Consider the following 13,444-nt stretch of genomic DNA (forward strand, 5'->3'; position numbering starts at 1 on the left):
GGCCAAGTACATTATCAAGAGTTGTGTTAGATACAATCCAAACCCCCATCTTGAACATCTTAATAATGCTAATAAGGCCTAAAAGTTGATAGGGAAGAATACATGTACTGTATTTAAACGAATGCACCAGTCAGAGAGATGAATATGGAGTGACATAGCTTCCAGGTATAATTGTGTCCAAAATTGCACCATATTCCCTACAGTGCACTATACCCCAGTCAAAAGGAAGCACCCCCTATCCACATCGACGGGACAGTAGCGAAGAAGGTGGAAAGTTTTAAGTTCCTCTGCGTACACATCACGGACAAACTGAAATGGTTCACCACACAGTCAGCGTGGTGAAGAAGGCGCAACAGCGGCTCTTCAACCTCAAGAGGCTGAAGAAATTTGGCTTGTCACCTAAAACCCTCATAAACTTTTACAGATGCACAATCGAGACAATCCTGTCGGGCTGTATCACCACCTGGTACGGCAACTGCACTGCCGTCAACCACAAGGCTCTCCAGAGGGTAGTGCGGTCTGCACAACACATCACCAGGGGCAAACTACCTGCCCTCCAGGACACCTACAGCACCGATGTCACAGGAAGACCAAAAAGATCATCAAGGACGACAACCACCCGAGCAACTGCCTGTTCACCCCGCTATCATCCAAAAGGCGAAGTCAGTACAGGTGCATCAAAGCTGGGACCAAGAGACTGAAAAACAGCTTCTATCTCAAGACCATCAGACTGTTAAACAGCCATCACTAACATAGAGAGGCTGCTGCCAACATACAGACCCAAATCACTGGCCACTTTAATAAATATATTTAATAAAGGTATAACTAGTCCCTTTAAATATTGCCACTTTAATAATGTTTACATATCCTACATTACTAATCTCATATGTATATACTGTATTTCATACCATCTATTGCATCTTGCCTATGCCGCACGGCCATCGCTCATCCATATTCTATTCACCCCTTTAGATTGTGTGTATAAGGTATTTGTTATGGATTTGTTAGAGTACTTGTTAGATATTAATGCATTGTCGGAACTAGAAGCACAAGCATTTCGCTACACTCACATTAACATGTGCTAACCATGTGTATGTGACAAATCAAATTTGATTTAACTTGATTTGAAGTGGTACACTATATAGGGAATAGGGTGCTATTGATGGCTAAGAGGGGGGGGGGGGGGGGGGGTCGACCCAAGTTAAGCATGCGTAAATGGAAGGTAATTCAATTTTTATGCACTTTTCTTTCTATATGTGCTCTGACCTTGAACTTAAGGACGAGAATAGCATGCTATTTACCTGCTATACCTTTTGGGTGGAGATCCAGCACATGAAGGTGTGGTGGAGGTGTGTGTATTCTGACCTTAATTCCCTCCTAATTCCAACACCTTTACATGCAACGAAACATTGAATAAGATGGAGCAACCTGTCCGTTCCAAGTGAAACCACACCTACTTCATTTTTTCCCGATAGAAATAACACCATTCTCCATGCACTGTAATTTACAACTTGATAAGAGGTATTGATACGAGCTAGGTAAATTAGTCATTTGTTTGGATAAGTAGATTGTAAATGTTAATGACAATTGTTTTAGATTTATTTTACCTTGTGTTTGATGGAGACAAATGAGAAACCAGTCATATGCTGGCAATCTGAAGCACATTAACATATCACCTTTTCCATGGTGAAGTTTATGACATGCTTGCCTTATAACTTGGGTTAAAATTTGGAGACCCAAGCTATTGGCTTCTGTAGCCAAGCGCAAATGACAGTATGGCTCCAAACCTACCAAGTTACCCATTGTTAGTTTACCTTTCTTTCCTCTGTCACATTCGTGTTGTTGTTCCTGAGGATCGCTAGCAATAGTTGATCATATTAGGCTAACGTATTACAAGTTGTGCAATAAGACATGTAGCATATTTTAATCACTATGGAACACAGACCATATGTAGCCGATTAAACCTGGTGCCTGGCACACGGTTCACGACGACTGGACTGTTGTCATACAGTTCCATGATTAGTGAGGATTATTAGGGTCGATTTATAGGATTACAGTTCAACACTGTAGCACACTTTTCATCACGTTCTAATATTTAATGGATTGAACAATTGAATATGGCAACTTTCAGAATGCGTCCAACCACTGTATTTTTTATTCATCTATATTTAATGCGCAAAGGCTCTCCAACACTAAATAATACACAACATCAGAGTATTCTTAAATCTACCAATTGGTGCTGAAAAGTAGACGAATATGCATATATGGCTTCCTTTCATTGATCCCAAATATTCTGATCCATTCTCTCCATATATTTGAGTCTGTCGAGAAAATTCTAATTAAAGGTACACCAAATTTAAAGGGGTGGCTTCAGATAAAAGAGATGGCTTTAGATACTGAAAACCCTATTGAATGAAAACTCCACAAGAAAATATGTTGGCAAGCAAGTTGGAGGGTTTTCAGCGGTTTGAATTAAATGTATTCATTGCGCGCAAGGGAACCACGCCTGCAAAGTCTGTTGTGCACCTTCATAAGGTATGTCTGAATACCAAATACTGAGAAGTGCGTAGGAAAGGTGTTCGTAGGAAAGGCATACATTTCCTAAGTCTGAATCAGGCCCCATAAGAGCCTTGTAGTAGAAAGACAGTAGAAAGATCTCCCCAAAGACCAGCTGTTGTCTTTCATTACAAATGGATCAAGAGCCCTTCAAGCACAGAATTAAAAAACAAGACAATAATAACTTGGTCAAAAGTAGTGCACTATATAGGGAATCACAGTCCTCTAATTTAAATGACCCTGGGGCGGCAGGGTAGCCTAGTGGACTAGTAACCGAAAGGTTGCAAGTTCAAATCCCCGAGCTGACAAGGTACAAAATCTGTCGTTCTGCCCCTGAACAGGCAGTTAACCCACTGTTCCTAGGTCGTCATTGAAAATAAGAATTTGTTCTTAACTGACTTGCCTAGTTAAATAAAGGTAAATAAAAAATTAAAAAATTTAAAAAATTATCCACCTGGTAGTAGGTGAGAGCCAGTGCAGTAAATCTTCTTGATTTCACTGGAATTGCCCAGAAAGGCCAAGCAATAAAGACAAACTGAATAAACAGGTTTTATTAAACACTGGATAGGAGTCAAATTAATGGGATGCTTTCATGCAACGTGTCTCATTGGGTTTAAAGGTTCCATCTGCGATTGCTCAGGCTGAAAAAAATAGTCTTAAAAGGTGCAGTCTGGGATATTTGCAGATGTTGATATCATGAAATGTGCCTATGAATTTAAGAGTGGTTACAGTTCTCCAGTCTAATCCCTCAATTTAAGTTGTGGGGCTGCTGTTGTGCTGACACACAAACACCAGAGTGTAGCTATATCAAACAACTTTTGAAGAGAGAAAAAATGGAGAGAAAAATAGTGCAAGAAAAATCCAGTCTTCAGATTATAAAATATGATGTTAGCCACTAGCCAGGATGCTTGTTTTGCTCCCACCAGAGATGTGATTTTCACTTTGCCAGCTCTTTTTTGCTGAGCAGAAAGATGAAGTAGGCCTCTTGTTCACCCCGCCATCCCACCCACCCTCCCTCCCTTCCACCATTCCTCCTCCTCCCTGTCAATTGACTGAGTGCAGTAACCACAGTGCGGGTGTCAGGACCTTGGCTGGAGGCCAGTGCTGACAGAGAAACAAACAGAAACACTGCAGAAAAAACACTGGCCTCAGACATCTACTTTGCATTACAATACCGAGAGCTACAAATAACACCGTCCAAGATGGAGGGGCTCTGATGCCAAGGTTTCCTCTCCACATTAGAAGGTGCCCAGTATTCTCTAGAAAGGGATGGGCAGTGGGGGTGCAGGCTTTTCTTCCAGCCAAGGGCTAGGCTACATATGATTCAACAACTCTAAAGTATACATAGAAGTTTGTGGTTAGCTGATTAGTTTAATTAGATGTGTTACTGCTTGGCTGGAACATTGCAGAGTAAGATTGCCTACCTACAAGGATAGGATAGCTATACCATCCTCTCCCAACCCACTGTGATAGTACTACAGTACATTGACTTAAGATGGATACTATAACCCACTGTGATAGTACTACAGTACCTTGACTTAACATGGATACTATTACCCACTGTGACAGTACTACAGTACCTTGACTTAACATGGATACTATAACCCACTGTGATAGTACTACAGTACCTTGACTTAACATGGATACTGTAACCCACTGTGATAGTACTACAGTACCTTGACTTAACATGGATACTATTACCCACTGTGATAGTACTACAGTACCTTGACTTAACATGGATACTATAACCCTTGGGTCATAGTACTACAGTACCTTGACTTAACATGGATACTATAACCCACTGTGATAGTACTACAGTACCATGACTTAACATGGATACTATAACCCACTGTGATAGTACTACAGTACCATGACTTAACATGGATACTATAACCCACTGTGATAGTACTACAGTTCCATATGAATATCTATTGGAGAGTCAGAAAGAATACACACCATCCACCATTATCTCCTGGCTGGCAGTCTTAGAGAACTTCATTAAGGAAACTAAAGTGCATTAGAGGTAATAACATAAAGGCCCAAATGACGTAAATCAGTTTAGTTAAACTGCCTGTGAATCCGTGAGCCTAAATTGCCCTCTCGTATTAAAGTTACACTGCTTTCAAAGAACCCTACTGTACCTGATTACATCACACATCACAGGAAAGTCACATTAGTCAATGCATGTCCATATACATGTAAATCATAACCCTTACCCCATTTATCTGTCTGACAAATAAGCGATGTAGTTAGAATTTACATCTTGGAAATATTATTAATTAGCCTAATTAACAGCCCTAGGGCATGTGCCCTCTGAAAATTAATTAATAAACAGCCCTGTATGTTCTTTCCCTGGTCATTTGAATAATCATTAATTAGATGAGGCGAGCAGGAAGGAAGGAAGAAGATTGCATTGCAATACATTACATTAAGCAAATGAAACCAGCAGTGATTTTATAAATCAAGGATAACTTCAGTCAGCTTTAAGTGTTTTGATGTACAATAGACCATTCAGAAAGACAGGATGCCAAGATGCCATCAATGTAACATTCTAAACATGCCTGACATCATAGTGTTAATGTAACATTCTAAACATGCCTGACATCATAGTGTTAATGTAACATATGACCCAGATTATGTCACATATTTTCCTAACGACTTGCAGCTTTGCAGCAATACATGCCAGGTTGGATACTCATATATCACCGCTGAGCACTATATACTGTAACTGCAAGTACATATTCTACATATGTTGTGCTTGGTAATGAGAGAATTCCATTATTACCACTGTAAAACAAAGAGTTTTATGGTATATCTCAGGGAATAATTATATGCAAGCATAATCATACAGGTATCCTATTATGCAAACTGTTCTGTAAAATATCCAAGGTAAAACTGAGAACTAACAACAACAGAATATCCGTGGTCCCTAAGCAATTCCAGAAATCACTTTCTCATTGAGATATCAGATAGACTATAATGAACTGCAACAACTAGCAGGCCCTGCAGTTTTGTATGTCTCCCCCTGAAGCAAACAAACTAGTTGTTTATCTCAACTCACAATATATTTTATATCCCTTTTACAAATGACAACACTATGACCATGTGAAGACAGCAGTTTGAACTGAACAATTGTCACAGTTTGCTTTGAAATTAGCATACAGTGTTTATATCAGGTGATTCACTACAGTTCAGAGGCATACAGCCCTACAGTTTCACTGTCCCATACAGTACGGTACATGTCTTTCTAAATATGTTGAACTCCTGTACTCCAATATCACGTGAGTATCTAACCCCATTTATATCCAATCATACTCGCTAGTCGCACGCAAGAAACAGGTAATATCAAAGTACCTAGCAACGGCTGAGGAAGTGATTTCACACCCAACTTGAGTTATCTTATCAGGTGAGAGTGAGAGCATCACATCCACTCAACAGTGGGTGAAATTCAGCGAAGAAGTCATCAATGACAGTTTTTATCTGCCACTTAGGAGGTGAATGGGAGGTGTGGTGCTCTGGTGACTCATACTAGTGAATGGATGCATCCCAAATGGTATCCAATTGCCTTTACAGTACATTACTTTTGACCAGAGCACTATGGGAATAGTGTGCTATTTGGGATGCAGACATAATACTCAATGGTTTAGTGGCTATTTAGTTAAGCATGTGAAACAAATGCAGGCTACCCATTAGGTTATAATGCAGTGAGAACAAGAGCAATTGGCTCCGCAAAGTGTGCAGAAAGGTGGAAGGGGAATACATCTACCCTTTTCATTACTACTGTATTGCATTTATGTGGCTACAGAAATGCATTTCCGATTCACAATGATGTGGGCCTTCCTGTGGTCTTGTTAATCAAGCCCTAGCCTAATGGGCTACACCTGTTGGGTGTACAAGACACATTACAAGCCCATTGTGGATGTTAGAGTATTAGGCAGGTAAAATGCAGGTTGGTTTTTGAATAGAACTTCTAACATCAGGTGAGAGTAAATACACTTTTATTCATATGTTAAAGAAAACAATAACAACAGCAAACTATATGGGCATTTGATGTGTATCCAATCTGAACTCAAAACAACTGCTGCTTTGAAATTTGGACTGGTATGGTAGCATCTTATGGTCTATGGATCTGGTATTTATTACCATGGAATTTCGACTATATCGATGGATGGCAATAGACTAGTTAATTGGCAACATTATGGTAGATGCACATAAAGTGGACCAGGAGGCTACCTTTGCTGAGAAAAATAAGCATGAAGGTAATGGAAAAAAACTGTTTAGGTAAGAATCTCTCCATGATTGTTTGTCCCAGCACTGAATAGACCGAAGGGAGAAAGCCAGTGATTGTCACTGCAGAATTTAGAGCCCATGTTCCAACTTTTTTGTTTGTTCAGAGTGAGTTGCTATTTGTTACTTTCGTCTCCAGGGAAAATGTCTTCGTACGCGGGCGGTAACTCGTTCGGGAGCGGGTAAGAAAAGGGGTAGGAATGGTTGAGCTCGGGATCCGTGGGTGAGTAACCCGGGAGATCGATAGACGGGTGCCCCCCGCATTGTACTTCAACACCTGCTTCGTCGAACACTTGAAATACCCCCAAGTTAATGTAGGAAACCGGTTGGAATTCGGACACGGTAAAGTCCTGCTCCTCACTGAAAATAATAGTCCCCACGCTTTGCCTCTGTGATTGCCTCCGTCTGTAAAACTGCGCTGTTTTGTACCTTTTGATGATCACCAAGTTCATAAGCCCGAGAAGGCATTCCAAAGTGCTAAGAATGGTTGAGATGACTAGACTTCTCTGATATTCCTTCAGTTGGTTGCAGATGGCGGTTAATTCCACTGAGTCTATGTCTAGGCAATAATGGGAATATTTGCGCTCCACCAGAGACACCGTGTCCCCGTCCACCACGGCTCCGGAGAAGGCGGTGAGAACTCCCAACAAAAACACCAGGATACCCAGGAGAAAGAAATTCCGACACCCGGGCGTCCCTTTGCAACAAAGCAGCGCAAAGCCCAGCAGCGCCTGCCCGAGTCCGACCAGTATCCCCGAGTAGAAAGCCCCGGCCGCGGTTGACAGGTGAAAATGCACTTTTACTTTGGTGCCCAGTGAGATACATTTGAATCCGACAACAACTTCGCTCACCGCGCAGACGAAGAGGAGGGCGCTGGAGACGATGGTACACAGTCCTTTCCCACTCAACTTCATTATATTCCTCCTCTGCCTCTCCCGGTCCCTCTCCCTCCTTCATCCTCCTTTGTCCTCCTCGTCAGCCCGTCTCGAAGCACTGTCAGATTGTGACATAATACGCCGGTGACTGCAGTTCAAAACCTGTATCTCCGGAGCTGTGTGCTCTCCCCCCCTTTCCCGCTGCTTCAGGGATGGATGAATTATTGATAGGAAGAGCGCGTTCCTTCTACGGTAGCGACCCCCAAAATCCAACTCAAAGGTAATGATCACCCTCATGACCCTGCTCGCCCCCCATCCACACTGTTATGCAAGCAGCCACATCTCCAAACGCCAGTGCAAATTGTTAAGGTAGGACCATTAGCTCAAACCCGCGTGATTGCGATCATACGGTGAGTGCTAAACGGCATGCGGCAGTGGAGTGCCGCTGGGAGAGCAGAACAACTCTTTCCGGGAGGAGGGAGTAGAGAAGGCGGCTATTAAATTGTTCAGAATCCAGACGGCTTGCAGCTCCTAGCAAATGGCCATACTGGCTGCCACTCTCTAGCCTGTTACACCTTTTGGCCCATCACTCATGTACAAACTGAATCGTGAATAATTGGTATGTGGTTTTGCTTTTAAAAGAAAAAGAATAGCCCCATGCTTTTTAGTCTGTGTCCATTTTAACAAGCGTTATCCCTAACCAGTATTACATGCGCTGTCCATTGTGCTGAAACCTCGGCAAAACGAAGGGGAGAAGGGGTTGGGAGGATAAACGCCTGGTTGTCGCTGTTCAGTATTGCACGCGATATGCGTTGTGCAGAAATTGCTTTAACCTCAGCCTCAACCGAGAGGGGACTGGTAGTGAGGACATACAGAGTTTAACGAGGATGTAGGCCTAGTTGGTAAAGTTGGAAAAGTAATTTGAGGAAATTCTAGGGCTAGGCAACCTAGGAACGTAACATCATGTATGTGATTTAAAGCATTACTGTCCACATCATTTGATTAGCCTACCTGTCTTTCGTTCAGGGAGGCGCAGGTATCCAATCATAATCCATTTCTGGACTGACACTGAGATGACGGAATTAGTTTTTGTTAGTGACAGGAATTAGTGCCATATTAGTTCCCATTTGTAAGCAAGCACCCAGGGTCATATGGTGATAAATTGTTTTGAGCAACTTTAGGGTGCTCTGGACATAGCTGCAACTTGGTGGGAAGAATAATTAAATCCAACCATTGTACGGCTAACCTTGGACCCATTCTTTGAACATAAGAACACTTTTTATCAATGCACCATGTCGACATTTTATATTCTATGTTTTAGGCCTTCAATATGCTGTTTAAATATCCAGCTGTGGAACTTGATAATGAAATGAATCGCCTAGCTATTTAATAAAATAGGGTTTTAGAGACTGAGATTATGTTCTGTGTATTAGATCTCCTTGTAGACGAAGGCGATTGTCAACAGTCTGACTGACAGATGACTAAAACGAATGTAGGAGAGAACCTTTTCTGCACCTATAACCCTGACTCTATTTAGAATTCACACTAGAGAGCACCCACAACTTATCTATCCACTGGAACTAAAACCCTGTGGAGGTAGACGATGTATTTTCCAAAATCCACAGATTCATTTTGACAATTCCAAGTGTTTCCTTTCACATAATCCATAGACATCCAAGGCACTAATGAAACCCTCCAGTGAAATCCTCCATTATCCCGCTAAGCAAGTAATCACTGCAATTAACTGCTGATCCCAATGTCTGATAGCTATCTTAAAGAGAATACCCCTGAACACTGGTCCAAACTGTGTGTGTGTGTGTGTGTGTGTGTGTGTGTGTGTGTGTGTGTGTGTGTGTGTGTGTGTGTGTGTGTGTGTGTGTGTGTGTGTGTGTGTGTGTGTGTGTGTGTGTGTTTTATCACCATGGACAGCTCAGGTCATACCGTTTTGGCCTCCGCGCTCCAAATAGATCAATGGCGTTATTGTATTACTGCATGTGAAGGTACTAACTCCAGAGAAAGTGAAAGTGAAACTAGACAAGCAAAATAACAAATCAGCGGTTTTAAACCAAACATCTTTCATAAACTGGTATTTGAAGAAGGCATAATAATAGCCGTTTCTAAAAAGCTACCTGTTTATAATACATTATGGATGCACTTGTAGTGCATAATATTACCACATAGTGCAAGTATAAGACTTGCTATAAGCATTCATAACTATTGCCTTTTAACACCCTTTATAAATGTCTAAATATGCATTCCTAAAGGATTACACACATGGACATATGCAATATAAAACATAAGTGTTCATAAAATTGACTGACTATAAATATGTCTATATGCATTATACAACATGTAAAAGGGCAATTATGCCACTTTTCAACCTCATATTCATTATCTCCAGCACCATACCAGTGTCTACATATGTGAAAACATCGCGTTTCTATGATCTGTGGTTAAAAAGATAAGAAGAAAGGTCCTAAAATGTGCTTCTCTGTGGCATCACAGGGTAGGATTAAAAGTAAAGGCTCTTTTCAATCTGTAAAACTGAAGCATTACAGATTCTGTGATAGAAATGTTAAGGTCATTTCCGATTGAGCTGACATAGCCTATACAGCGTTTACCGTGAATGCAGTCTCCACTAAGGCAGGGACATTGCCTTTAAATTACAATCATGCTGTAACCCTGAATTTCCGCTATACATATTGAATAGAACCCCATGAAAAACTGTGGTTTTAAAAACCTGCAACAAGTTTCTAGCACTCCCAGCAAATCTCTGTGTCACTGTTTTTATTATTTTATTTAACTTTTGATGACGTCATCAGGTAGAACTTTGTAAAAAAAAAACAATCATACAAAACGTAGAAATGCATCGTTTTCACATATGTAGACACTGTTATTGTGCTGGAGATAATGAAAAGGAGGTTGACCAGTGGTAGAATTGCCCATTAAGCATTAAATGAAAGGTCACTTTATGTTTAAATGCCTATGTATTTATTATGCATTACAAACCAGGAGGCATAAAATGTGTTACCAAAGGGGATCAATTAATCATACCATAAGGTTATTAATCCGTACACACTGCTCTCTTATAGCTATTTTTGATATTAGACACATGCTTACTTGTGTGTCTGCATGTCATCCAGCATACATATGCATGAGCAACATATGCTTATGTATTTATTATTATTTATTTTTTTACTTGTGCAAGTGTTGGTGACTGTTGGTGTGAGACGTCTGTACATGTGTCCAGTTAGACGGTGTTGGTGTGAGACGTCTGTGCATGTGTCCAGTTAGACTCTGTTGATGTGAGACGTTTGTACATGTGTCCTGTTAAGACTGTGTCGCCAACTTGTTTGTTCATGCTTGCCAGGTAAAAAATAAATAAAAGGCACAATGAGGACAGATGACAGATGATGAGATTGCTGTTTTCTGCCTTCATGTTTTTACATCGATCCCGTCGTTGCTGAGGTTGCTATGTCGCAAAGTAGCTGGCGTAGGGCTCGAACACAAGAATAGCGAGTTCAAAACGATTTTACATGTAGAATCGCGCGAAAATATCTGCAGTCAGGCGTCAACAGCGCGCTGAACGATCGGTAGAGGAATGGGAGAACCAAATTCGATGCGATGTATGCGACCCTAAAAGTCCAGTCCCTTAGACACTGCCACGAACAAAGCCAAAGGCCAAATGACTCACTACAGGTCTCACATTGGATGGAGTTTGACAGCTTTCTTGATAAACTACTCAGACAATGGAATCACAACAGATTTAAAGAAAAGGCCAAAATGAAGTATATTGCCATGTAAACACATACAGTATATTGAAAATCTAGATGCTCTCACGCTTCAAAAAAGAAGTGCCAGACGAATCCAGACAGGCACAGGCCTACTTGAGACACGTAGGCGAGGCAGCCCTCCCTCTTTCATCAGTATTCTCGTCCCCAGCCGGGTCATAAAATGAAGGTTTACCTGCGCTGTGACAAGGTGAGGGAGGAGGGGTTTTCCGTTCCTCACCTCCAAACTCATTCCTCTTTTCACTCATACAGCAATAATGAAGGCTGAGTGAACCAAGTTTTACCTGGTGTCGCTAAGCAACCATATTATTGGTCGCTCTCACTCCTTACTAAAACATATTTTTGTCAGAGTGCAGTATATCTGCAGAATGCTGCAATCATTGCGTCCAAAAAAACACAGTTGACTGCAGTTACTGCACTTTAACAGCAGTTTCAAAACGGCAATATTTTTTTTGTATGCCACTCTCTCCCTATTTCAAGTTCTTCCCTAAACGAGGAAAAAATGCAATGTAGAGCTTGATGGCTTGATGGTGAATGCGAACAAGGAACTGTGGACATCAATGGAAATGTACAGTAGGTTATATAAGCAAAGTCATGGATGTTGGGACTTGGCACTACAATAAATGCTATATTTTTGGGATTATATGTTCCAAAGATTTATGTTGGTCCCTTCAGAAGGAATCAGGCAAATATCGTACCTGTGAAAAAGAATGCAAATGTAAATGAGAACGTCTTGATTCATCTCAGTAGAAGTTCATTGCAGTATGTGATAATTAGGTCAAAAGCCAACAAACTTTACAACAAACCAAGCCCACTGCTAACAGGTAGCTGTCACATACTAAAAGCCTTTGTTTGAACTTTGCTTCCCAATATTGTATATGTTGTCTCTTTCTTAATTCATCTTTCCTCCATTCCTTGCATCCTATGTCCTCCCCTCCTTCCTAAAACGCATCGGAGAAGAGGGTCTGAGGGGAGGAATCACAGAAAGACAATGTGTCTCTCAACACATTTTCATCCACAGTTTGTATGTGTGTAAAGTCATACCATATAAAAAAACAGGACAGCTGTTTTGGAAACTGGAACTTTTGGTTAAATGTTATAAATCATTTGTTCGTTCGACATGGTGGGATCTTTTTGCGTTGGTAAAATTAAATATGTGAGAAGTGGTGTTGGAAATGCCTTCATGCATAAATATTGATATAACCATCATGTCGAAGTAAACTTGGATTCACGCGATGTTAAGGTGTGCGGTCCTCCCACTACTACTCGGGAAACCATGCAGTTTATTAGGCTACAGATGAAATAAACGATGATGGACTTTACAGGGTGGTGAAAGTGAACGATGATCTTGATGCTCCTTTCCAATAAATATTGAGGTTATTATTATGGTGGCATGTGTCTGCGAGCTGTTCGCTAGAGAGCACGTGCCAAGACCAGAGTAGGCACATTTGCTATTTAACGCAACAGTGTTTGTGACAAAACTATCGGTAGTGTTGAAAATGCGATGAAAACTCATAGAACTTTAGATTTTTATTCGTACACGACAACTTATGCGAAAGTTGCCATCATGCACTGATTTTTATCGGCAACAAGTCTGTTTGGTGGAAACACACCTCTGGTGGGAAAATGTGCATATTTTCTTAATGCGGATTTTTGAATATTTGCATGAAAATCTGTCGCCAATTGGATGGAAATCTAGCTAATGTCAAAGGATAGTGTAACATGTTTGTGTGAAATGGAACTGGGCCCATTGCTGCTGCTAACTGATTGGGTGATGGTGGATGGGGTCATAGTGGACGGTGTGTTTGGTTGGAGTCCAGAGTCACTGCTTCCTTTATCTGTACAGTATACAACCATCTTATCATATCACACAACCTTGCAAATATGTGTGGGTGCGTAGGTGTGAAACCAACCTCTGTTCCTGACAGGGGCTCA

The 13,444-nt window shown here is 41.1% G+C and overlaps 1 protein-coding gene across 1 annotated transcript; it reads right to left on the bottom strand.

Moving 5' to 3' along the window:
- Window positions 1–6,537: 6,537 nt before the first annotated feature.
- Window positions 6,538–8,512, bottom strand: LOC118938704 (transmembrane protein 271-like). Its single transcript, XM_036943117.1, has one exon. It carries the CDS (start codon window positions 7,755–7,757, stop codon window positions 6,960–6,962), a length of 798 nt encoding a protein of 265 aa, XP_036799012.1. The 5' UTR covers window positions 7,758–8,512; the 3' UTR covers window positions 6,538–6,959.
- Window positions 8,513–13,444: the final 4,932 nt, after the last annotated feature.

The sequence above is a fragment of the Oncorhynchus mykiss genome, chromosome 14 (genome assembly GCF_013265735.2).
Source record: "Oncorhynchus mykiss isolate Arlee chromosome 14, USDA_OmykA_1.1, whole genome shotgun sequence".
Taxonomy (NCBI): domain Eukaryota; kingdom Metazoa; phylum Chordata; class Actinopteri; order Salmoniformes; family Salmonidae; genus Oncorhynchus; species Oncorhynchus mykiss.